Source organism: Peromyscus eremicus, chromosome 16_21 (genome assembly GCF_949786415.1).
Source record: "Peromyscus eremicus chromosome 16_21, PerEre_H2_v1, whole genome shotgun sequence".
NCBI lineage: Eukaryota > Metazoa > Chordata > Mammalia > Rodentia > Cricetidae > Peromyscus > Peromyscus eremicus.
The window spans coordinates 19,342,848-19,369,247 of NC_081432.1; the positions used below are offsets into that span (position 1 = coordinate 19,342,848).

Here is a 26,400-nt window from a genome sequence, read left to right on the forward strand (position 1 = left end):
CGCAGCGCCCGTCGGGGTCCCGGAGCCGCCGCCTATCAGCGGAGCGCAGGGGCGGGGCCGGCTGGGCCGCGGGGCCGCGGGCGGGGGCGGGCGGGGGACCGGGCTCCGGGCGGCTCCGGGCGCCGCGCGTACACACACACACACACACACACACACACACATACACACATACACACATACACACATACACACACCGGGCCGGCTCCCGAGGGCGCCAGCGCGGCCCCGGGGAGCGCGAGCTGGGGGAGCGCGCGGCCTGCGGTCAGCGGCCCAGCGGCCGGAAAGATGGTGTCCTGGATGATCTCCCGAGCCGTGGTGTAAGTGACGGGGAGGGGGAAGGCGCTCGGGGCCCGGCGGCGGCGGGGCCGAGCACGAAGGGGCCGCGCGGCCTGCTCACCCGTGTCCGAGTCGCTGCGGGGCTCCGGGGCGGCGGCGCCGGGCTGGGAGCAGGGCGCGGGCGAGCGACGGGCACTGCTCCGTGGAGCGGCTCCCCGGCGCGCGGCGGGCGCCCTGCTCGGCTTCTCCGCTCCTCGGCTCCTCGGCTGCGCGGCGAGCGCCGCTCGGCTCCTCCTCGGCGGCTTCTCGGCTCCTCCGCTGCCCGGCGGTGCGCGCGGCGGGCTCTGCTCGGCTCCGCGGCGCGCTCCCGGCTGCGGCTCCCGCTCCCGTGGTCCGCGCTGCGCGGCACCGCCCTGCGCAGGCTCCGCCGACGCTGAGCGCGGGAGGCCGGCGGGGCTCCGGATGCGCCCGAGTCTTTGTCACCAGGTCTACCGCGTTGCGGTGTCTGTCCCCCCGGCGGCCGTGCGCCCCGCGGTCACGTGTAGTAGGTGGAGAGATCGGTGGTAGAGCCCTGAGTGCGGAGCCCTGCTCAGAGGGCCCGAGGTAGACAGCTAACCCAGGAAGGAGCCTGGCCTTGAAAGGTCGGCCATACCCTGACTCCGGTCCTGTTTGGGAGGAAATATTTGCGATGGAGAAGGTGCAGGTGCCTGTCCCCTTTGTTCACATCATCTTTTCACTTTATTGTGACACCAGCCGGAGCTGCGGGTTGGAAAGGGGGATGGAAGGGAGTTGAGTTGTGATGTTTAATCCGCAGAGGTATTGGAATACACGTTAAACCGGTTCTTTGCCCGTCTTCCACCTTAGCCCTGTCCGCACTAAAAGAAAGTCACCAAATAAACTTCAGTAATTTAGGTTGAGCCTGGGGACGAGGATTCATTATTCATGTAGGAGTAATGTCATCTGAGTACCTTAATGAAATGTTTATACGAGGTAACAGGCCTCGCTGATTAGCTTATAATTTGAAGGGAGAAAATAACATTACTTAGGTTTTTTTTTTTTTTTAACTGCGAAGGAGCTAAATTTTCTAATTTGGTTTTATTTCATTTGGAAGTGAACTAGGTAACCTAATTTGCAATGCATTCAAAATTTGTCATTTTATAAAATGCCTCAAGCTTTGAAGTCTCCGAACTTACTGTGTTCATCTAAAAACCCAAAATAAATAGTTACACCATGGATGTCTTCTAGTCATTTTTTAGCCTTTTCCAGGAGAATCATTGGGTTTCCACATAATCCAGGCATACTTTTTGCTAAGGAAGTATAGTTGACTAGACAAGACTACCAAAAGCCCCTCAACTGTTTTGCCTTAAATGCCCCATTAAAAAGCTGTACTTGTTGTTTTGATCTCTTTTCCCATTTGCACTAATGGGAAATTATGGAACAGTTTGGGTGAGTTTGCATTGACCAAAGATTTTTTTTTTTATTATTGAAGAGGAATATGTTCCTAGTGCTGCCTCCACCACAAAGGTCGGTACCACGTAGGAGATCTTCATGGAACAGACAATTCACATTCACAGATATCTACTGTACAGGTCACAATGTCAAGTCTTGGGAGAGTTATGCCCAGTGTAATACCCGGTGTTAGACAAGGAAGAGATTATATGTGGTTGGAGAGCCATCAAAGAAGGCTAGAGAGATTACATTCAAAATAGGCCTTAAAGAACAAACCCAATCTAGACAGCCAAAGAGGAAGAAGGAAAAAGATCTCTGGTAGGTGGAGTGTTGGAAACCAGAGCCCAGGTAGATTACACAGGGAGCAGGGAGAGAGAAAGCACCACCCTTGTCTGAAGAGTTGGTAACCCCAGAGTAGAAGCCGCGGAGGAGGGTCCCTTACAGAAGAAAGTACGCACACTTGCATTGCAATCGCTGGAATTTAAGGTCTGGGGTGAAGGGGCAGCGGGAAAATGGGATGAAGAACAAAAAGGTTATTAAAAGGTGCGTTCATCGAGAGTGAAGAAATGTATTTCCTGAGCTTTAGACCCAGCACGGTGGAAGCCCGAGTCATGTCCTTCCTTCTGCTCTTGAGTTTATCTTTACACATGGAAGCAGTCCTAATACCCACACAGACCTAGGCACATGTTCCAAACCATGAATTTATTTATTTAATTTATTTAGCATTCATGTATGTACGTCCTTCCTAGCCAACTGAAACAGCCAGCTGGTCCTAAACAAGACCTGACGGTTTTCTCAGCATGAGCCTCTCGTGGCACCACTTAAGGACAAAAGACTTATTTATTTGTTTTGGGGTGTTCTTGGGGATATGTGTCAAGGACAACCTGCAAGAATCAGTTCTTTGCTTCTACCATGTGAGTCCCAGGGATAGAACTAGGGACCTAGGCTTGGCATCAAGTAGAGTATCCTCATCTCAAAATGATTATCCTAAGTAAGTCAACTTACTTAAATGTCACAAGAACAACAAATTAGCAGTATTTATGTGTATGTGGTGTATGTATGTGTACCATGTTTCTGCTGGGTCCCTAGGAGGTCAGAATACAGTGTTATATCCCTTCCATGTGGGTGCTGAAACCAAACCTGGGTCCTCCTCTACAGGACACATAAGTACTCTTAATCACTGAGCCAGCTCCCCAGGTTAGCAGTTCTTAAGGAATGGTAATATGAGCATACCACATAATGCTAAATTCCTATACACTGCCCATACCTCACATTCTGAAAGCATGACTCACAAATTGAGGGAAATAACCCCTTTCCCCAACTTCTCTAAGTTTATGTTCTATAGCACTGTACACAAAATCAAAACTCGGACTAACTTATCTAAAATTAAATATTAGCTCTGTCACTTACGGACAGTGACTCACCCCCATTATATTATATATATAATGCCCATATGCAACATGTGATGGTAGTAAATAATTAGGAAATAAAACACCGGTGTAAGTATGCTCAGCTGCTTCCTTCCTTCCTTCCTCCCTCTTTCTATCTAATTGACTTCAAAACAAGGAAGCACATACCCCCCCCCCAAATACCTACATAGGGAATTTTAGACTACTTTATGTTTAATTTTTCCCCCTCTGAGCCTGTGTTTACATAACAGAGTTATACATAAAAAAGTTTTATTCTATAACACTTTATAGGGGATGCTGTAATGCAGGTACAGTTCTGCAATAGACATCCTTCTTATAACATCTTGAGGATTTCCTTAAGATAAACACATGACAAGTATATCTGAATCAGACTTTTATGTTTTTCATTATCATTGGTCCAAAACGGCGAATTCTTTTCCAAAAAATTATTGTCTTCTTGTACAAAGCACAAGATACAGCCTGGCATCTGGGTGGTGGTGGCGCAGGCCTTTAATCCCAGCACTCGGGAGGCAGATACAGGTGGATCTCTGAGTTCCAGGACAGCCAGGGCTACACAGAGAAACCCTGTCTCAAAAAACCAATAAAATAAAAAAAGAAGAAGAAGAAAGAAAGATGCAGCCTGCCATACTTACACTGGTGTTTTGTTTCCTAATTATTTACTTATTAATTCTTACTATGCAAACAACCTGCATGTCTGATCACTTGCCTCTAGGGGCTTCTTTGTCTTCCCTAAGCTCCTTACTGGATAGGGAAACTCGGACTGTTTCATACTGGATAGAAATACGTTTTAATCCAATTTTACTTCTCTTTCAGATGTTATTTTTAGTTACATAGGTCATAGTTTTTAGTGTGGTGTATGTGTGTGCGGTGGATATGTATGTGTGCACCTGTGTGGGCAGGGCTGTGTGTATGTGGAGCCAAGGGTTAACAGCAGGTGTTTTCCTCTGTTGCTCTCCCCTTTATTATTTGAGACAGGGAGATTCTCTCTGAGCCTGGAGCTCACCAGCTGGCTAGCCTGGCTGGTCAGCAGACCTCTGAGATCCATCCTCCTGTCTCTGCGCCCAAGCACAAGAGCCAGGGGTGCCTCTGCCATGCCCAGATGTTTCCATGGGTGCTGGAGATCTGAGCCCAGGTCCTCGTGCTTGCAGAGCAGACACTTTACCCCCTGAGCCTTCTCCCCGCCCTTTAAGAACATTTCCATTTGTTTTTATTTGTTCTTGCTTATTTGGGCAGTACTGTGGATCAAACCTAGGACCTGGTGCACACTAGTCAAACATTCTAACTGAACTACAGCCCCAGCTCTTAAACAACTTGATTTTTTTTTTTACTTTGTGATTTCTTTATATAAACCCAGAAGTTTGATAAGTATTCTTTTCTCATACAGAATTGAGTTGTGGAGAGCTCTCTGTGTCCTTCTTACATGAGTAACGCATTTTTGTTTTTTGTTTTACCATGATCGCATCATCTGGCAGTAGTCATAAAACTTCCCTCTTCTTCCTTTAACTCTTTGTTCTAGTTTCATTTCTGCTGCTGTGACAAATATCTCCAACAAAAAAGCAACTTAGGAGAGGAAGAGTTTACTTTGACTCACAGCTGACAGCCCATTCCTGCAGGGATGTGAAGGCAGGAACTTAAAGCATCCTATCCACAGCTGGGGGTGGGGGTTGGTCCTCACTTCTTTTCCTCTAGCTTTCTCCTCTCTTATACAGCTCAGGACCTAGGGAATGGTGCCACCCACGGTGGACTGGGTCTTCTTACATCAATTAACAATCATGACTGTTTCCCCCCATAGACATGTCTACAGGCCAACCTGATGTAGATCATGCCTCATTAAGACTCTTCCCAAGTGATTTTAAGTTGGGCCAAGTTGATGGTTAAAGCTAACCAGCATTATTGATCATCTTTATTTATGTTTATTTAATGGACATATCTTTGGAGACAAAGTTGTACACCTAAAAACTGTGTACAAACAAAAAAAGGCGTCTCATCTACCATATTAACTGGCTGTGAAGTTTTTTGTCTCCTTTTTTAGAATTGGTAAAATATATTTACCACTCATGCTGTTATATTTGCAAAGACCACTGTGACTGAAAGTCAGGGAAGATGGCATGGTCACTCACGTCCCATGGACAAGGAAAATACAGCAGTTGGGGTGGCACTGTTGGTTAGGGATCAAGTTAACTAAGAAGCAGACCACAAAGTGTCACTGTACTACATAGCCATTCAAAATGATTGTCAAAGCTTTTGAGACAAGCTCTTACTGTGTACCCCAAGCTGGCCTCACACTCACAGCAGTCCTCCTGCCTCAGCCTCCCAAGTGCTGAGATCACAGGCATGAGCTACCTACCACACCCAGCTCAAAGTTTCAAAGTTCCTTATAGTGTGCTAAGTTTTCTTAAGTTTTATTTTAGTGTGTATGTATATGTGAGTGCCTACATGTATGTTTGTATAACGTGTGAATACCTGACGGCCTCAGAGGCCAGAAGAAGTTGTTGGATCCCCTGGAACAGGAGTTAGGCAGTTAGTTGCGAGCTGCCATGTGGGTGCTAGAAACCCAGCCTGAGTACCGTGCACGAGCAGCAAGGTCTCTTAGGGGCTGAGCCACCTCTCCAGCCCTTGGGTTTTCTTACCCTCGATACTCTTGATGTTTTGGATTAAATGCTTATTATGACGGTGCTGTGCATTATGGGGTATTTAGCAGAACGCCTGGCCTCAGGAGTCATCATACCCCCACTTCCCTAGTCCTAAGAGCCCCAAGAATCTCTAGATAGTGCCCTGTGCATGCCACCTCATATGCAGAATTGCCTCTGGCCGAGAGCCTCCAGACTAGGTGAAAGGGCAAGGGAAACTGTGGGAGGGAAAGAACCTGGGAGCTGTGAAGGCCAGTACGGTCACGTGTGGCTATTTAATTGTGAATGAATTAAATAAATCCCAAAATTCAGCTCCTCGGTCTTGATAGCCACATTTTAAGTACTCAGTGGCCACCTTATTGGGCAGTGCAAAAATAGAACTTTTTCCTCTTACAGAAAGTCCTATTGACTCTAGAAAATATAGTCACCTGCCTGGCACATCCATCCGAAACTGGCTGGGTTGTTTCCTATTTGCTGTTCTGTGTGTCTTTATGGGAGACACTGGAATTCCTATAACGATGCTGGGAAGTTCACCAGGATAGCGCTTTCCTCTGAACACTTTGTGGAAAACACGATTGCTAACCAAGCTTTCTTTTCTTTTTCCTTTATGCTATTTCAATAGTCATTTCTGTTGCAGTCACTTAGAGACTTTTTCGAGAGTAATAAAACTACTGAACTCTTCAAAAATTCTCACATTGTAATATTCTGAGTATCACTCCGTATCTTCTGAGTTTCTGTAGGACACAGCAGAGCTGTGGAGTTCTGATATATAGGACTGGGAGGGCAGCTCAGAGACAGCTTTCTTCTTGGGGGTTTGTGTGTCGCTTGGCTTTAGAGGGGGTGTTGTTTGTTTGTTGTTTGTTTGTTAAGACGCGTTCTTCCTCTGTAATTCAGTCTGGCCTTGAACTCGGGATCTTCTCGTCTTCAGCCTCCTGAGCGCGGGGATTACAGTTGTGAGCCGTCATAACTGGAGGCAGTCGAGGGTTTCCCAACTGTCCCAGGCTCCGGATCTGGGTCTTTTCGGTTGAAAAGATACTGAGATTATGTGTTAGCGTCTTTTCTATTGCTGTGCTAAGACACCATGACCAAGCAATTTATAAAGGAGAGCATTGAATTGGGTTTGTGGTTCTGGAGGGTTAGAGTCCGTGGTAGCTGAGAGCTCATATCTCTAACCGTAAGGAGGAAGCAGGGTGCACTGTGGATGACAGTACAATTGTGAGACACCCAAGACACAACCTCCTCCAACAAGGCGTTGCCCCCTAGTCCTTCCCAAACAGTTCCACCTACCAGGTACCAAGTATTCAAGCATATGAGCCTAAGGGGGCATTTCTCATTCAAACTTACATGGATTAGAAATATTAAGCCAGGTGTTGCTAGCACACGCCTTTAATCCCTGCACTTGGGAGGCAGAGGCAGGTGGATCTCTGTGAGTTCGAGGCCAGCCTGGTCTAAAGAACTAGGTCCAGAACAGCCAGGGCTACACAGAGAAACCATGTCCAAAAAAAAAAAAAAAAAAAAAAAAAAAAACAGAAATATGAAGGTGAAGGTTACCATCATGTTGCCAGTGTCCGCATGGCGAAACTAGAGCTAGCAAAGAAATAAAAAGTGAAAGCCATAGGAAGAATCTAGACATGGGTTTGTACTGACCAGTAATTCAGAAAGTAATTTCAGGAAGTGTTCGGATATCCTCATACAGAATGCGTTGATCTTTTCAGGTAACGGTGTGCCAGTCTTGGGAAATAATTATTTGCACACATAAGTGAAATCAATCATTTTGCTGTCGACAGCTTCATTAACCTTTATCGTGTCACAGTTCTGGGAAGTACGGCTTGCTGGCCCTGATACAGCAGAGCACCACAAACTAGGTCGCTTCAGAAGTCTGCGACGGGGGTGACAACAGGTCGGCTCCTCAGGGCTGAGGAGGACTCCGTGTGGAGCCTCTGCCTTCTGGTGGTCTGCTAACCGTCTCCGGTGCCGCCTTCTGATCTCTTCATCTTCACACAAATGTCTGATGGGGTGCTGGTCCAAATTCACATTGGATCGTAGCCTGCTCAGACTTCCCTTTAACTTGATGATGCCCATAAAGACCCTGTCTCCAAATAAGGTCACCTTCTAAAGTAGGGCTTTGGTCTCTAACATATCTGACAGCACACAGTGATCTTCAGGCATGGAGAGGGTTACAGGCAGAGGCACAAGAACAGTCTTAGGGACTGGATTAAAGCGGAAATTAACAACATAGCTGTATCAATAGGAGTTTAGTCTGTGGGGGGAGGGGTGCGAATTTTCTACTGTGAAATCACAGAGCTAGAACTGACAGTGGGTGTAAGGAAGCTCTAAAGGACAAACTTATGTGTTCTCACCTTTCTCCTTGTTGACACAGGGTCTGCACTGTGTACTCTAGGCTAGCTGGTTCAAGAGCTTCCGGGCACTTCCGTTTCCACCCCACAACTCACTGTCAGAGGGCTAGAATTTCAGACGCTTCCTTCTCTCTCTCTCTCTCTCTCTCTCTCTCTCTCTCTCTCTCTCTCTCTCTCTCTCTCTCTCTCTCTAACGTGCTTGGGTGTTTTGCCTGAATGTATGTCTGTTTACCATGTGCCTAGTGCCCACAGAGGCCCAAAGAGGACATCAGATGCCCTGGAACTGGAGAAATTAGAGCTAGCTGTGAACCAGCTTGGCACAGCCAGCTTTTTATGTGGGTACCAGGGATCAAACTCAGGTCATTAGGCTTTGCTTGCACAGGGAGCACTTTACCCGCTGAACCAACTTGACAGCCCGTAAAGGACAATTTTATAACCTCTAAAATTGTTCACCATTAACTGCCAGCCTTGTGAAAGAAGTGTGTGGTCTCCACTGAGACCGGAAGGTAATGTAGAACCCTAGTGAAGATCTTGACTCTACTGTTTGTATGCTTTCTCTGGAGAATCATAGGTAAATTGCTTGGGGAAAGATATGTGTATGTATATGTATATATATATATATATATATATATATATATATATATATATATATATATATATATATATATTTAACTACAGAAATATTCAAATGAATATATTAATCTGTATCATAAGAATATCATCATTGTTGACATTAAAAATTATATCTTATGCGAAACACACTGATAATGTGACACTTTTCATCTTCAAACTGTACCAATCTTTTTTGGGGAGTGGGGCTCAAATGAGGTCTCTCTATGTAGCCCTGGCTGTCCTAGAACTTGCTGTGTAGACCCAGGTTGGCCTTGAACTCACGGGGCCTTCCTCTGCCTTCCTCCTGCTGGTATGCACCATCACACCTGGCCAAACTTTGCCAAGCTTCAGGGCTTCCAAAAGTTGGAAGATGCTTTCATCAAAACTATAAAGTAAGTAAACTGGCTCCTGTCCTTAGAAAGGCCCAAAGATTCACACCCACAGCACTACAGACAGGGGACTAAGCCTTCAGGAAACATTCATGACCCAAATGGTAACAAAACCTGGTAGACTGTCGTGTTCAGAGTAGCCCAGGAATCAGTAAGGCCACTGAAGAAAAGGCAGATTCACCCTGCCATTCTTACAGTGACTGGCATCAGACTTAATGGAACTCAGAAAAGAATACAGAAGCTGTTCTAGGCATGCGTGGCGCTCTAATGGGACAGAGACAGACGTCGGAGTCAGGGGGTGCTTGTCTGGCAGGCCGCACACCGGAACCATACAGGAAAGATTAGTACGCCGTAAGAAAGGAAGGGAAAAGTCAGCCAGCCAGAGTGGTACATGCTTGCCAATCCAAGCTTCTTGAGAGGCTGACAAGAGGATCCTGTGAGCCAAGGAATGGAAGGACAATATAGCAATACCCAGTCTCACATTAAAGCAAGATCAGCCAGGAAAATGGAGGTATATAGAATGTAGCAGATGTTGTTATGGTGGCTTAGTTTTCTCTCCCCCCCAAAAAAAAAAAAGTCCTGGACTACGTGAGACCTGGTCTCCATAAATAAATAAATAAGTTTACATACTTTATACATTCACCATTCCTGACAATAATTTTCATCTCTGCCAATCTCTGTAGAAAAATATCCAACCATTTAAGCAGCCTTTTAAGTATGTACACTTTTTTTTTTTTTTTTTTAAATAACTGGGAATATAGTTTTCTCGATTCCTATCTAACTTAGGGTAGGGAAGGAAGTCGTAGTGGAAAAGCTGGCACTAGAGTGAATCGTGGTTTTAAGTCTAAGAGAAGAGTAGACAAATGAGTGACATCTCACAGAGGAAACCAGCGCAGACAGATGTACAAAGGATCGGCTCATTCGTTTTCAGGGAAATGTAAGTGGAGACCATATTGAAAATTCTGTTTAACACCTACTAGATGGCAAAACTTAAGAACTCTGCAAATACCAAGTGTTGGCAAGGATGCATGGAGCAGCCATGTCTTCCTTAGAACGCCAGTAAGAGCAGAGGATGCTAGGACTAGAGGATTTAAAAGATTTTGGCCCTGACTGACAGTATTGATCATCCACATACCCTGTAACCCAGCAACCCCATAGCTAGTTCCATACCCTCAAAGAAATTAAATGCGCACGCCAAGAGACATCCACAAGGGTGCTTATGGGAATGTCTGTACAGCAAAAATTCACCAAAGACACCATTTTCCACAGACGGGAAGAATGAGTAAATGCTGGTATGCGTCTGTACATAATGGAGTGTTGTGCTGACTGTAAAGCCGAACATAGTGAGCATTGCTGTGGGAGAGTATTCAGAGAATTACAGTATTGTGTGTGAAGCAACCCAGGTATGACTGTGTATTGCATGACGCCCTCCTTAAATGTCTCCACATAGGCAAGACTATGATAGTTAAATGGCATGTGTGTGCCAAGTCTTTTTTTTTTTCCTCTGAAAAGTGAATATTGGGCACAAACTTTAGGATAAGGGTTAGCTGTGAAAGCAGCAAGGGATCTAGAGGTTGGTATTACGGCATCCTGCTCCTGTTTGCCAGATTCATGGAATTCACTTTATCGTGCTATATAACATAGAGGTAGGGGTCATATATTCTTTCCTTTGTATCAGTCTTTACACTGGAAACATGTTTAACACTTGGAGTGAGTTGGGAGCTACCTGCAAGAACTAAAGGGACAAGCTGAGGCAGGCAGGGAGCAGATACCATGGGAAGGAGAGGCCGCTCCTGTCCCAGCCCATATGTTCTTGCTGGTGTGAGGGCCGGTTCTAGCGCTCCGCCAGGCCACAGATGGAGGCAGGGAAGGAGCCGCACCTGTCATCACGAGGCTTTGAACAGAAGGCCAGAACCTTTGAGAAACTGCCGAACAGCCTGTCTCTTGTCCTTTTTCTCAAAGCTGGTCTACGTCCAGTGAAGAATGGCCAACTTCATGTTTATCCAAAGGGTTTTTGAGGCTCTAGAAGCAGATGCATAGCTAGCTAGTTAAATGCTCTCTTTTTTATTTCCACGGATTGTCAGATGAGAGTTGGATGCTTTTTACCTTTTTTAAATATTGAGGAGGAGACATGGGTGTGTCACAGTGTTGGTGTAGAGGGTAGAGGGCATCCCATGGCTTTCAGGCCTTGCCTTTCACCTTGTTTGAGACAGGGTCTCTTGTTTGTCTCTGGGTATACCAGCCTAGCAGATCTTTGGACTTTTGGGGCTTCAGTATCTGCCTCCCATCTCACTGTAGGTGTGTTGGGATTACAGGCGTGGGATCCAAACTCAAGTCCTCACCCGTGCATGCAAATGCTTTACCTACCATACCATTTCTCCAGCCCCAGGAGTTACTCTCCTGTCTACTCTTTGACATGTAGCATATTACTATAAAAAGTAACTCAGCACTTAAAAGTGTGTGAATTAATGAGGCCAACCCTGGGAGGTAATATGGATAATGAAATGTAGACTAAAGTCTACACTCAGTGGCTGTGTTCTGTGTTTTAATGCTATCACTGGTCTGTTTTGATGGGCTGACTAGTCAAAAATCTTACATTGCTTAAGCCGGGCGGTGGTGGCGCACGCCTTTAATCCCAGCACTCGGGAGGCAGAGCCAGGCGGATCTCTGTGAGTTCGAGGCCAGCCTGGACTACCAAGTGAGTTCCAGGAAAGGCACAAAACTACACAGAGAAACCCTGTCTCGAAAAACCAAAAAAAAAAAAAAAAAAAAAAAAAAAAAAATCTTACATTGCTTGAGACTACCCAGTGCTTCCAGAAAAGTAATTTGAGTTGGAGATGTGGCTCAGTGTTAGAGTTCTCACCTTGCATGCATGAAGTCCTGGGTTCAGTCCCCATCTCTGCAGGCAGAGAGTGAGACAGAGAGAAGGAGAGGGAAGGAGGGACTGGGTGGGGGGGGGAGTTCACGTAGCATGTGTGTTTTAGAGCAATTTCATGGGATTCGAAGGGGAAGAATTAGCGGTGGGTTCTAGGTGGCTCGGAACTGTCAGTGGCAGAAGGCATCTGGCACTAACAGGAAGCCTGACGTGGAGTTAGGTATTCCTTCACCACCCTGAGCTCTCTTTATCTGAAAGAAGGAGAACATGAAGAGGTGTGTGTTTTCCCGGGGCTCACAGTTGCTGTAGGGACGATCTGGCTAAGGCATCTGTCACTCTCTGGTGGCCAGGGTTTATTTGGCTTGTCCACCTGGTCCCTTGCTCTTGTTCATTCCCCGTGCTGTGTTCACGTGGTCAGTAAATGACACACACACACACACACACACACACACACACAGAGCCTCGGAGCATCCAGAACCGGATATGACACATCAGCTTGTAGATTTGCAGCTCTGTCTGTAAAGATATGTAATTTGAGGATACTGGGTTGGAATTTTAAAAGTCACCTCTACACCCCCACCTCCACCCCCACCCCACCCGGACCTCCATTCCCACCCCACCTGGTCCCCCGTCCCCCACCCCAGTAATGCAGCAGTCACTCAGACGTAAAAACACTTTGCAAATGTAGCTTTTTCGGCTTGGAAAGTGTTTTTACCTCCATATGGGCTCTGAATGACCTAGATTCCCTCTAGGACTGGTTGGATTCTTATTTTGCTATGGTTTATCAGTCTTTATGTTTTGCTAACATTTTAATCTAGGAAACCAAGTCCTGGTAAACAGATAAGATTTTCTGACCTTGAAACGGAGCGTGGCCACCCATGCTTGTAATCCTAGTGCTTGAGAATTGGAGACGGGAGAATCAGAAGTTCCAGGCCTGCCTAGACTATATATGAGTCCCTGTCTCAAAAGATTTCCTAGCCTTATTCATCCTCTCAAAATGAATTCTGTAAGATGAGATTGTTTAAAATTACAGTTTGGGGCCAGAAAAGCAGTTCTAGCATGATGTAATTTGAGAAATACCATTGATGGAATGATGGCTTTGACCTCTTAAAACATCTTTATTTCAGAGTTTCCGTGCTCTTAAAGAAGAGTATCCATTTTCTATCTTTTTGTTGTTATTGTCTGTTTGTTTTTGTTTTTTATGTTTTGTTTTGAGACTGGGTTTCTCTGTGTAATCCTGGCTCTCCTGGAATTTGCGATATGGACCAGGCTGACCTCAAACTCACAGAGATCTGCCTGCCTCTGCCTCCTGAGTGCTGGCAGTATCCATTCTCATACAGACGCTTGAATACCTTGTGAGCATCAGAGACAGTTGCTGAATGCCTCATTAGAATACAGTGATACCTGCCACTCTGGAGGCAGAGGTGAGATGATCACTTGAGCCCTCACATTCCAAACCAGCCTGGGCAGACTAATGAGACCCTGTCACAGAGAAGAGGGTGGGAGGCACAGACGGACACACATATCATTAGAGCTCATGAGTACTGTAGCTTATTTGGAAGCTTGTAGAAACCTTTTTCCTGGACCCCATTCCCAAAGAGTCTGATTGAGCAGATCTAGGATGGGCTGGGCATCCTTATTTCCAAGGGCTCCTCCTTGCATGGAACACGCAGTCAGACTTTATGCTGGATTTCTTTGGCGGTAATAGTGCCAGAAACTAACACAGGATAAAACTGCCAAATATCACCGTTTTCAAACAAGGAAGTAAAAATGATGAAATGATGTTAGTTTTGGTTATTTAGTGATAGTAAAACAAGCACTCTGAGCCCTCAAGATCCTCTGAAGCTTACCAAGAGGCAGTCAGTGGTCTATAAGGAAGCAACCCTCCTGGGCCATCAAGATGACTCACTCAGCAGGTGAGGGTGCTTGCCTGCAAGCCTGATGACCCACATAGTAGAAGGAGAGAATAGACACCTTTGCCCTCCTCCCACACACACACACAGACACACAAATGTAATAAAAAAAATGTTTAAAAGAAGTAATCCCCCTCAGACAAAGTTGGTCCTTTTAGTATTACTTGCAAATGTATTAGAAGCATCTTAAGAATGTGGGAGATGGGCCATCTGGGGTTTCTTAGAGCACTCTCTCAGTACCTCATGAGTTTGAACCTAGAAATGGCTATCACGTCTCCAGCCCACAGCATGAGAACACAGTCTAGCAAGCAGTAAAAGCTCATATGTGTGCAGTGGCTGCATGCTACTTGCTGCAGTACCATGCATGCCACGTCTCCAAAGGGTCCTTGGTAACGTTTCTGGGTTTGGAGCCTTATGCTCGTTTGTCTATAGGTAAATTCATCCAAATCATCTCTGCCAACTAAAGCAGCCACAATATAAAAGTGTAAGTTCCAAGGCTAGAGAGATGGCTCCGTAGTTAAGAGCATTCGCTGCTCTTGCAGAAGACCCAGGTTTGATCCCCAGCACCTACATAGTAACTCAACTGACTGTAACTCCAGCTTCAAGGGACCCAATACCTTCTTCCAGGCCCCACAGCATCACCACACACACACACAGACTTACGCTTAACTAAAAAGTTAATAATAATAATAATAATAATAATAATAATTAATCTTCAAAGAAATAAACTCTTACAAGGTTCAAATACTTGGTAGGGGAGAATAGACTCACAAATCGTGAGTTTTCTGAGTGACAAATAGGAACACACATAGTCTGCCATGATGCTAGTTTTACCAAATGATCCTGGGAGTGGGTGTTCATTTTCTGAATCCTGTTTCTGTGTAGCTGGTATGTGTGTATGCAGCCCTAAAAGAAACTTCTGGACTATGTCCAACTTCTCTTGCATGTCCTTTCTCTAGAGTCTAAGAAAAGCTATATGGTATTTAAAATGTGGTTCAATGTGTTGTCATGGAAACTAATAAAAGAAAAGCAGGAAAAGGTAAATGTTTAGTGAGAAACCAGGAAGGAAAACACTCTGTGGAAAGAATTGTTTTAACGAAGCAAAGAAACTTTAAAGAAGTTACGTGTAGATTCTCTGCTCGAACTACTGATGAATCAGAAATGGAGAGATGACCATCAATCCAAAAACTATAAGAAATGTACCCCAGCGCCTAGAGATTCCGAGTAATTGTCCCCTTCCCCTTGTGTAAGTATGTGGTAGAGATTAATTCACTGAAGCAAAGGCCGCTTAACTTACGTGGTTCTTCTCCACACATTAAAAAGAAAAAAAGAAACAGATCTCTGGTCAGCAAAGGACTTCCATCTGTAGTATTTAGCATACTTTAGATTAATTTCTGTAGCTGTCTTTTTTGTGTGTGTGAATAGAAGGACAGAATCAGCTGTCTGAAACAAATGGATGTTTGCTATTGAAATCGCTTGTGGTTACTATGGGTACTTCTTCCTAGTGTTGTGTTTCTGTCAAAAGATAAGACACTGTTTGGATTGTGTTTTCCTTTAGTCTAGGGGCGGAATGCCTTATTTCAAATAGGGTGGCTCAGGAAGTGAGAGGCTGACTTGAACAAAGACATGCAGGAGGTAGGGGCCTTGGCTGCTCAAGAGCTCAGCTTAGCTGGAAGAGAGGCCCAGTAAAGACACCTGCCAAGGGCAAGCCCGGTGGCTGGCTGTGACAGCTGTGAGGATCCGTGTGGCTAGAGCAGAGCAGTGGTCTTACTAGAGGCATAGGCAGTTGACAGCTTGGGGATCTGTGCTGAGCACATGGGGAGCCAGGTTTGAGAAGAGAGGGGCAAGTGACACGATCAGATCTTGTGTTTTGAAAGATCGCTGTGCAGTGGGGACAGACTGGGGACAGTGGGGTGGAAGCTGGGAGGTCAGTTAACGGGATCTTTTAATAAACTAGTAAAGAGGAATGGTGCCTTGGACCAGGGTGACAGCATTGGTTAGACTTGGGATTTCTTTTTTAGAATTAGAAAGCCGGTTGACAGGTTGGCTGTGGATGTTCAGAATAAATAAATTGGATGAGGTCATAACGTAGGGAATTTATCAACTTCAAGAAGAAAGTGCCAAGTTTTATCGCAGTATGAAAAACGCGTAAGTCAGAGACTACCCCAACGGTCTCACAGCAGCAAGTGACAGTAGCGAGGTGGTGATCTGTTTGACCAGATTACAGCACTGGGAGAGCGGACTCAGTCCAACATGAGGACTCCTTTCGGTCTGCAGGACTTAAGACAGTGGGGCACCCTCGCGGGAACAGACCAGGAGATGGGCAACTGAGTGTCGAGTATGGAGCACTCGGGAAAGATGGCTCTTTATAATGACACCTTGAATTAATTACATATCCTGATCTCGCTGATCATAGCCTCCATCCCAGACCACACACAGTCAGTTCCAGTGTGGCTGCAAAACTGAAACAGTAAAGTGTCTAGAATATCAAAAAGTCGCTTCTATAACTTCAAGGTTGGGAAAAGCACCCTTAAACAAGACCGGCAGCATTCATTCTAAGGGCAAGGCTGATAATGATGAGTTGAAGTAGACTAAAATTATATATTTCCCTCTCAGCCACCAGGGCAAGTGGAGAAGAAACCAGAATGGGACAAAATGTTAGTAGTCTATAAAGGCAAAGAGTAGGGTTGACGGAACGGCTCAGTGGTCAGGGTTCTTTCCGCCAAGCCCAGCCACCGAGTCCAGTCCTCAGTTACCCACGGGGTGGGAGGAGAGAACCAACTCCTGCATTTGTCCTCTGACCTCCACCCTGAAACATACACACTCACAAGCCCATGCGTTCACACAAAATAAAGCCTAATAAAGCTACCGCCTTAAAAAAAAAAAAAAAAAAAAAGATATGTCTCATATTCCGAACATATAAAGACACGTGGACAGGCTATTTTACATCAGGAGTGGTGTGCATGAAAATAGCCAAGGAACACAGAACTTTCTGAAACGCTGGCAGTACTGTAGAAAGCTAAGTGTGTTCCTATTCTCCGTGTCTTTGCAAGGGGAGCCAGAGCACCCTGGGTCTTTAATTGCTGCTACACCTTTGGGATTGAGTGGGAACTATGGTTGTTCAAATTTACCTGCGGCTTGAAAGGTTGTATAAGTCTTGTCTTGAACATGAGGTTACTATTTTAAGAAAAGCATCTAAAAAAAAGAAAAGCACACCTTTCATCCCAGCTCTCAGAACCATCAACAGGTGGGGACTGCGTAGTGAGACTTGTCTCCAAAAAGAAAGGAATGAAGGAAGGAAAAGGAAAAGCTTCCAACATTTTAGGCACCTCCATGCTTCCGTTTATTGCAGTATGGGAGATAGAACTGGAAAACTTAACATCAAGAAAAGTAGTAACCCTTCCCATTTTCAACGAAATGCCAATGGGCCAGCTAGAGGGCTCCGCTGGAAGGGCTGGGGGAGGGGGGCACTTACTGGGCAAGCCTGGCAACCTGAAAAGCCATGTAAAGGTGCAAGGAGAGCATAGACTCTAAAAATCACCCTCTGATCTCCACACGTATGCTATGACACTCGTGCACCCACGCACACGTATCATGCACACAACAGTAATAAATACAAATCTAAAAATATATCCCTGAGGGAAGACAGATGTGTGTAAAGGATGCATATTTTCTACAAAGGTTTCACAGTTTATTTGGAGTTTTTGTAACGGAGAGGTAGATAGACCCACCCTGACTATCTCAGCTGTTACCATTGGAGGACACTGTTCATGAGGTGGCCCGGGACCCAGGTTACCCAGCCTGTGTTCAGCAGGGTTGGGCATGATAAGCTCAGGAAAGCATCTGTGTCTTGAATGCTCCAGTGAGCAATCAGTGCTCTCCTGAGATGACCCCCTGCTGTTGCTAGGCGCTCAATTCTGTTTCGGGAGTAGGTGGCAACATTATGTAATGCCGAACCATATTTCAGTCCTCTTCATATATTTGGAGAAAGAATTAAAGCTCCTGGAGTTCTTGTTTCAAGCTATTAAATCTTTACAATCAAATAGAAATCATGATTGTTTAAAGTTGGCCTTAAATAGTAACTGGTTGTGCATTTAAAGAAAAAAAATACATTCTTGAGCGTGAAAATATTGGGTTTGGGGTCTATTGTTTTTGTTTTTTATTCTTTCACCATAGACATGAGGGACATTAGGCACTCTGTCAGTGGCCAAGCGGTGGTCTCTGGGATGCATGTCTACAGTTTGCATCAGATGTGGGGAGTTCTGAACTGCTCTCAGCTACCTCCAACCCTGGAAGTGCCAAGTGAGAGACTTGATTCACACTGTTCTGGTTGTCTCTTTTAGAACAGAGCTTCTCAAAATGTAAACACAGAGATCTGCTTAAAGGCCCACCTCCAGCAGCCTAGAAAACACAAGCAGAGCTGTGACTGATTGACCTTACCGAAAACAAGCAAAGATACCAGAACTTGCTGGGGTCTTTTGTTTGTTTGTTTTTTGTTTGTTTGTTTGTTTGTTTTTCAGTCAGGGTCTCATGTATCCCAGGCTAGCTCCAGACTCCCTATATTTCCCAGGATGACTTTAAACTCATGATTGTCCTGCCTCTGCCTCCTCTGTGCTATGAGTGCTGGGATTCAAGGCATACACGGTCATACCCTGTTTATGTGGTGCCAAGAATAGAACCCAGGCTTTGTGCATGCTAGACAAGCTCTCTACCTACTGAACTACACCCAGCCTTGGTTTTTAAAAAAAAAAAAAAAGTCGTTAATGATGTATTAAATATACTAATGATGTTTTTCTGTCAGCTTAATGGCTGCACGTGAATCTACTGATATTTTAATTATCATCTGTGGTCCCACAGCAGACAATCAGCACCCAACCATTCTGGCCACAGCTTGGCAGGGCTCCCAGTCCCATGGCCATGATATGTAGGTTTAAATTAAGTCTCTATTGTTCTATTTATCAATAAGACTCAGGAGTCAAAGGCTGAGGTGAAAACCTACTAGCTCAGAGAGGTTGAGTAGCAACTTGCTGACCTTGCTTTTTGGCCCGAGACACCACAAGAGACACATCTCTTCCCTCGCCCCAGAACCAAAAGGAAACTCAAACTCTAACCCCCACCCTTTCCTTCCTCTGCATGTTCTCTATCCAAACTGCTGGCTTCTTTACGGCTAAATCCAGTCAGCTAGTCACTAGCTCCGCCCCTTGATTCAAAGTAAACTTTATTGACAGTCTGGAGTATCACAGGGCGGTCAAAATATCCCACAACATACTAGTAATAAAACCATTCAAACAATGAGGACTCTTATTCATCCAAGGGAAACCAAATACTACTGGCAACATAGTCAACCAATGACCTTAGAAAGCCAATGCTGTTATGCAGAGAAATTACTGTTTTCAACGTTTTGGTAATAATTTCCTATAGAAATCAAACTAAATACTTTTTGGTGCAGTGATATAGCTCAGTAGTGAAAGTGCTTGCCTAGCATGGACTGAGCCCTGAGAAGGGAAAACATGGAAGAGGTTAAAGGGTTTGGGGGAAAATGGTATAATTATATTTTAAGTACATAATTAAATAAATGAATAAAAAAATGACCCAGAGGCTGAGAGCCAGTGCTTCTGAAGAGATTGCAACCATGCGGTATCCTTAGGTAAGGCAGAGATTGTTAAGTATATCTCAAATTGTAAAATTTACAAAATACAATATCCAAAATTAATGCCTAATAGGCCAGGGGATAGAGCCCAGTAGGAGAGTATTTACCTACCGTGCCTTAATCTCTGGTACTGATAGATAGACAGAGAGACAGACAGAGAGCTAGATGGGGGAGGGGCTAGAGGGGTGGCTCAAGGCTAAGAGCATTTGCTGCTCTTCCAGAGGCCCCGTTGGACTCTAAGCACAGCGAGTGGTTCACCGTGGCCCCCAAGTCTTCTGACTCCTAATGGTACCCACTTGTGGCAGATACAGAGATGCACACATATACACAAATAAAAACAAAAACAAATCTTTGCGGGGGGGGGGGGGGGGGGGGGGCGGGCTGTTGAGATAGGGTCTCTCTACATAGCCCTGGCTGTCCTGGAATTCACTGCGACTAGGCTGGTCTCAAACTCACAGAGATCAACCTGCCTCTGCCTCCCACGTGCTGGGATGAAAGGCGTGCGCCACCAGCGCCCAGCAACGAATCCTCTTTTTAAGTAAGTAAAATTAATAGCTAAATCTTGTACTTGGGAAGTTAACATGGAGTAACCCATCATACGGAAGAGTTTTGACATGTTTTTACCATTTATTTAATTAATTTTATGTTTCTTACGGGGGCGGTGGCCACCAAGTCAGGAATGGGGAAGACTGCACCATTTCTTCAGAGGGGCAGCGGTGTGGTGTCATCCAAAACTTCCCTTCCTAACACATGAACAGTGTTTCCCAAGAGGAGAGGACTTGGCGTGCCAAGCAGCCAGCATGCTGGTTTCCGTAATGACTGAACTCGGGATGAAATTAGGTTGTGCTGAAGTTCTTGTGGCCGGTTTGTTTCTTTTTTTGTTCAGTTGTCCAAGATAGAGAAGAATGTACCCACCTCCCTGGTTTTCCTGCACTCAAGGAGATGGCTTGCACATCCTCCTCTTAGGTGGTTGACTTAAGAAAATGTCAGGAGCCTTTTAAAATGCCTTTACAGCGTCTGACCACTATGTTCTGGCTATTTATTTTGATAACATAATTTGTACTATGGCCTGTCCTATGAAATGAGGCTACCAAGCCTTTCAGCCTCATTAAGGAAAGACAGTTGGAAAGGAGGGGTGCTCTCTACATGAAGAGGGGGATTGTTCTAACCACTGGGAGTGGCATGGGAAACGTTACCGTATCGGAGATACCGTAAGTACTAGAATGATCTAAGCCAATGAAATGAACGAAGTAGTTTAAGAACCACAAAAATCCCAGCATGAGGGAGGCAGAGGCAGGTGTATCTCTGTGAGTCCAAGGCCAGTCAAGTCTACATCGTGAGTTCCAGAACAACCAGGGCTGTTACACAGAGAAACCCTGTCTTGAAATAACCCTAGGGAAAAACAATAATAAAAGAAGACAAACTGCTAAGCTCTCTTCAGCTTGGCAGACTCCTGTCAGAGCTTTCTGGGGTGAGTGGAGGGGACCGAAGCTTAGGTGGCGCAGTAGGAATGGGTGTTTTATGGGGCGTGTTGGCAGAGGTTTAAGACTGACTTCATTCTGGGAAGTTGGAGATGCTGCTCAGCAAGGCACGAATCCCTACGTATGGCTTGCCTTGCTAGGCTCCTTTTCATTTGCATAGTCGGGTATATTTTAGGAAAGGAAATTTTCTCAACATTTTCAGAACTGGTTTGTATATGCTTTCTTCTTCTTCTTCTTCTTCTTCTTCTTCTTCTTCTTCTTCTTCTTCTTCTTCTTCTTCTTCTCTCTCCTCTTTCTCCTTCTCCTCCCCCTCCTCCTCCTCCTCCTTCCTTCCTTCTTCTTTCTTCCTTCTTCTTCCTCCTCCTCCTCCTTCTTCTTCACCAGAAACTGTGTTTTGGGTTTTGGGTTTTGGGGTTTTTTTGTTTGTTTTATTTCGTTTTAAATCTTAGGTTACAACTCAACTCTTAAATTCTCTGTAAATCAGGACGGCTAATGGTAAGTGTGGTTTTACAGATCCTGTGCTTAAGAGGCTAAATAAAGCCTGCAGTTCCTGAGGGAAGAGTTCCTCAGGAGTCAGAAGTCAGCCAGATGATGAGTAATCATGAGCACTCTGAGTCTGGCTACCTAACAAGTTCGATGGGATCCAGAATATAATGTATCATGGTTAAAGTTTAGGATGGCCCTTTCAGCACCCAGTACATCACTTTACAAATGGGCTTCAGGTCTCTTTAGGACAATTTTCTATTAGCAGATCACAACTGGGATGACTTAGATCTATCTTCCAAATATTAATTTCATCTGCTAGCGTGGGAGAAGTGGGCTATACAATGTCTGAAGTGATACGAACTTTCATGTGGGTTTTGTTGGGGGGTATAGGAGAGCAAAGGTCTTGAACTGAAAAGTCTTGTGTTTATTATGTTTCCAGGTCAACCCTTCCTCGCTGAGTGAGTCATTCTTAAACTCTTTAGTCTTTAGACTCCCTGAACTTTGCTTCTATCATTTGTAGAAATAACACAATAACACTTATATCACCTACTTTTTTTTCCCCTTTGAGTCAAGGTCTCATGTGGGTAGCCCAGGCTGGCCTAGAACTTAATAACTATCTAAGGATAACCTTGAATTTCTGACTCTCTTGCCTCTTCTCCCAGTCCTAGGTTTGTGGGTGTGTACCACTACCCTCATCAACCCTGTTTATGTTTATGCTGGAGATTGAACCCAGGACTTTACGCATGCTAGACAAGCTCTCTACCCATTAAGCTTCACTACCAACCCCTCAGCGTTCTTAACATTTTCCGTGGGCTGGGGTCTACCGCACAGTAGACCCTTTGGATAGGAGTAAGAGCATGGCTAGGGGATGGAGACGGGGTGAAGGGGTAAGCAAAGGGGGGCAGGGGTGAGGAGTGATGTGCTCTGTGTGTGTGTGGGGGGGTGTCTTTTTCCCTCTAGCTTTCTCTTTCCTTTTAGAGTAGAAATTTGAAGCTGTGCATAAAATGAGGGTTCAGCTCTGACAACATGAAAATTCCAAGCTTCATAGCACTTGAAAATGTGCACGAAGTCTCTCTCCCCTGAGGAATGGTGCTGTCTCTTTCTGTCCTTGACAGTTTTAAAACTTGAACCTTTCATTCTAGAAAGTCAGGATTTGGGGGACGTTTTCTGCACGGACTCAGCCTCTCTCCTTGGCCGTTTTCTTTTAGGCTACAGCCTCTTAGCCGTAGCTGAGGAGAAATTGCTAGCGGAGATTTTCATCATCAGCAAACCTCTGTAAGGACAGAAGTCACACGTTGCGTTGACAGGGGTCCTGCATTCACTGGCAGCTTAAACAATGCCACAGTGACTCACAAGGGAAGTTCATCACTGGACTGTCGAGAGCATACTGTGTGTTACTCGACCTTGAACTGGCTGTTAATCATTGTTCATAGGAAAGCAAAAAATTGATTGTCTACCAAGGTTTATAAGTTGTGGGTGTATAAGCTCAGCTGGTAGAGTGTTTGCCCATTGTGCCCAAAGCCCTGGTCCAGCCTTAGCACCATATAAAATTGGGCATGGTGGCAAATACCCGTAATTCCAGCACTTGGGAGCTGGGGGTACAGCAAACAGGAGAACCACAGTCTCAGGGTCAACCCCAGAGTGAATTTGAGGAGTGCTGAGACCCTGCCTGCCTGAAAGTTTGCAAACTGCTGTTTTAGTTTACCCATGTAACTCACTTGATCGCAGTCGCTCAAGTTTCTAGGAGAAGGTCAAGAGTCAAGTTCTACAAAAGTCAAGATAATAAATTCCTTTCATGATACCTTAAAGCTCTGGTCAGAACATGGCAACTCACAGCCATCTCCGATGCCCTCTTCTACCCTACAAGGGCACTACACATACGTGGTCCGTAAGCAACATTCAGGCAAAACACCCATACACATTTAAAAAAAAAATCTCGCCAGGCTGTAGTGGTGCACGCCTTTAATCCCAGCACTCGGGAGGCAGAGCCAGGCGGATCTCTGTGAGTTCGAGGCCAGCCTGGTCTACAGAGCGAGATCCAGGACAGGCTCCAAAAACTACACAGAGAAACCCTGTCTCAAAAAAACAAAAACAAAAACAAAAAAATCTCAAAAGAAAATTTACACATCTAGTTAGGGCTTCCTAATGCTGAGACCCTCATGTTGTGGTGACCCCCAACCATAAAATTATTTTAGTTGCTACTTCATGACTGTCATTTTGCTAGTTATGAATCAAAAGGTAAGCATTTTTTGAGATAGCTGGTTGCCAAAGGTTGAGAACCCCTGGGTTAGAGTTAGGGACATAATCCCACACTTGTCGTTCCAGCACTAGGAAAGCTGAGGCAGGAAGGTCATGAGGTAGAGACCGCTTTGGTTATGTTACATGACTCCATCTCAGAAAAGAAAATTAAATCCAGTTAGGACTGAATTCATGGCGACAACCTATTGTTTCCACAGAGTCAGTTTTAATCTAAAATGAGAGTGAGCACATTGTTGAACCATAGCTGTTGAAGATGTGGAATGCAGAAGTTCAGGTGTCCAGGCTCTTCTAAGAGTCTCTCATTCCCAGTTCAATGGGTCTTCAGAAGCTGGACAGGTGTGTGTGTGTGTGTGTGTGTGTGTGTGTGTGTTGGGGCTGGGGGAGGGACTCTATAAAAAGATTTTCCCTAGGAGGGAAAAATCATCTGCAAAAAAAAAAAAAAAAGAAAGAAAGAAAGAAAACCAGAACACTACTGTTGTAGAGTAGATTATTAATAAAATTCTTAAATGGATGTGGGGGTGGTCAGAGCACTCAGGTGTCATGGTCTACTGTACAAAGTGGGTTCCAGGGCAGCCAGGGCTACACAGAGAAACCTTGTCTGAAAAACCCACCACCACAACAAAAGAGCATCCAAGACACTGTTTTCATGCTCACCTCTGGTGAAACAATGTCTCAAAATGACTTTTGCTTTGCATTTTTAATTGCTCTATTTATTTTTATGTAAATGAGTGTTTTCCCTGCATGTATGCGTGTGTGACTGGTACCCATGGAGCTCAGAAGAGGGCACTGGATCCCCTAGAGCTGGAGTTCAGACAGTTGAGAGCCACCATGGGACTGGATGCTGGGAACTAAACCACATGGGTGCTGGGAACTAAATTCAGGTCCTCTGAAAGACGTACATGCTCTTTACCATTGGGCCATCTCTCTCTTTTTTTTTTTTTTTTTTTTGGAGCTGAGGATCGAACCCAGGGCTTGACTGGGCAAGGGCTCTAACACTGAGCTAAATCCCCAATCCTGGGCCATCTCTCTAACCCACCTAATTCTATTTAAATTAATCACCTGTGTAAAGTGTATAACAACAGTACGTCCGATGATTTGTACAGACAAGGCTCTTCGAGTAACACTGGTAGGATTAAGTTGAGGTTATATACTCATGATTCCATTATGGAAGCTGTGTTTTATGGAAGCTGTGTTCCGTTTTGTTTTGTGTGTGCAGGCGCCAGGAGGAAGGGGTACATGGTGTGATGGTGTGTGGTATGTATGGAGACCAAAAGACTGTCCTTCCTTGGAACACAATCCACCCTGGTGGTGGTGGTGGTGGTTGTCTTGTTTGTTGGAAAAGGGTCTCTCACTGGCTTGGAATTTGCAAAGTAGACTGGAAAGGCTGGCCATTGAACCCTAGGAATCCACCTGTCTCCACCTCCCCAGTGAGATTATAATCACACCACCACACCCATCTTTTTAATAGGTGCTGAGAATCAAAGGTCAGTCTTCCTGCTGTGAGGCAAGTGCCTTACTTAGGTTCCGTTTCCTGTCACTGAGCACCTGAAAGCGGTCCGTGCCTAACCACACTGACTGTCACATCATAACTGCATGATTCTTTGCTGTGCTCTTTCGGATTATCTGAGAAATTTTTTTACCAAATGGATATGTGGGAGAAAAATAGGATTGAGAAGAGAATAGCAAATCAGAGAAATTTTGGAAATAAAAATGCAAATATGCCAGTACAGTGGGCCACCATAATTGATGTAACTAAAGAACAGATTTGATTCTTAGTTTCCTGGCAATCCGTGAAAAAGAAAGGCATAATGTAATCTTACTAAATAGAAATAAGAACATTATTTTAAAAGAAGAAAGAAAAGTGCTAAGCACTTAAGCACTATATTATAGTACTGAATCCCAAAGTAAACCTCATACATGGAATTTCACGTGCAAGGGTACAAGCACACTGCCCTCCAGTACACAGCAGTTTCCATACTTCAAGAAAAATTAAAAATGTAATACTTTTTTCTCCCAAAGGAGCTAAGCAACCTAGAGATATAATCTGGTGATCAAACTTGATCCAATGTCAGGATGACTCTTCCTGGAGGAATAAGATTGTAGAACAAGGCAGTGAGGATCACAGGCAGCTTTGTGTAGCTTCAGACTCTAGGTATGAGGCTGAGGAGCCGTGCTGACACCGCAGAACTGAATGTGGTGAGCGACTGGTGGCCTGTCTTTACCACAGGAACGGGGGCTGGAGGAAGAACCGCTGTGGTTTGGCCGCGCCTGCTCCCGCCTGTCTGTTGGAGCAGGAACCTCTGCACTTGGTCATCTCTGCTCCAGCCTACTGGTGTTCAGGCATCTCGGGGAGAGTCTAAATCCTCTTTGAGAGCGGTGTAGGATGTCGCAAGCACTTCGTGTTGCCTTCTGAGGGTGGCATGCTGGTTATTAACTCCTCCAGACCAGCCTGGTGCTTCCGCCTTCCATCCTTCTGATGTTTGCTCCTCTAGTTGGTTTTGTTTACTTGATATCACTTCTGCTTTAGCTAATTTCTAGTCTCATTGAGGTTTCCTTTTTCATTTAGTTTTGTCCCTTAATATGATACCATGTA

The 26,400-nt window shown here is 45.1% G+C and overlaps 1 protein-coding gene across 1 annotated transcript in view; it reads left to right on the forward strand.

The window, feature by feature from the left end:
- The first annotated feature begins 210 nt into the window (after positions 1–210).
- The window catches only part of Reep3 (receptor accessory protein 3), a 78,146-nt gene continuing 51,956 nt past the window's right edge, over positions 211–26,400 (forward strand). Inside the window, exon 1 of the mRNA XM_059282144.1 lies at positions 211–317. Coding sequence (XP_059138127.1) covers positions 286–317 — 32 coding nt within the window. The 5' untranslated portion in view covers positions 211–285. The remainder of the gene's footprint in view (positions 318–26,400) is intronic.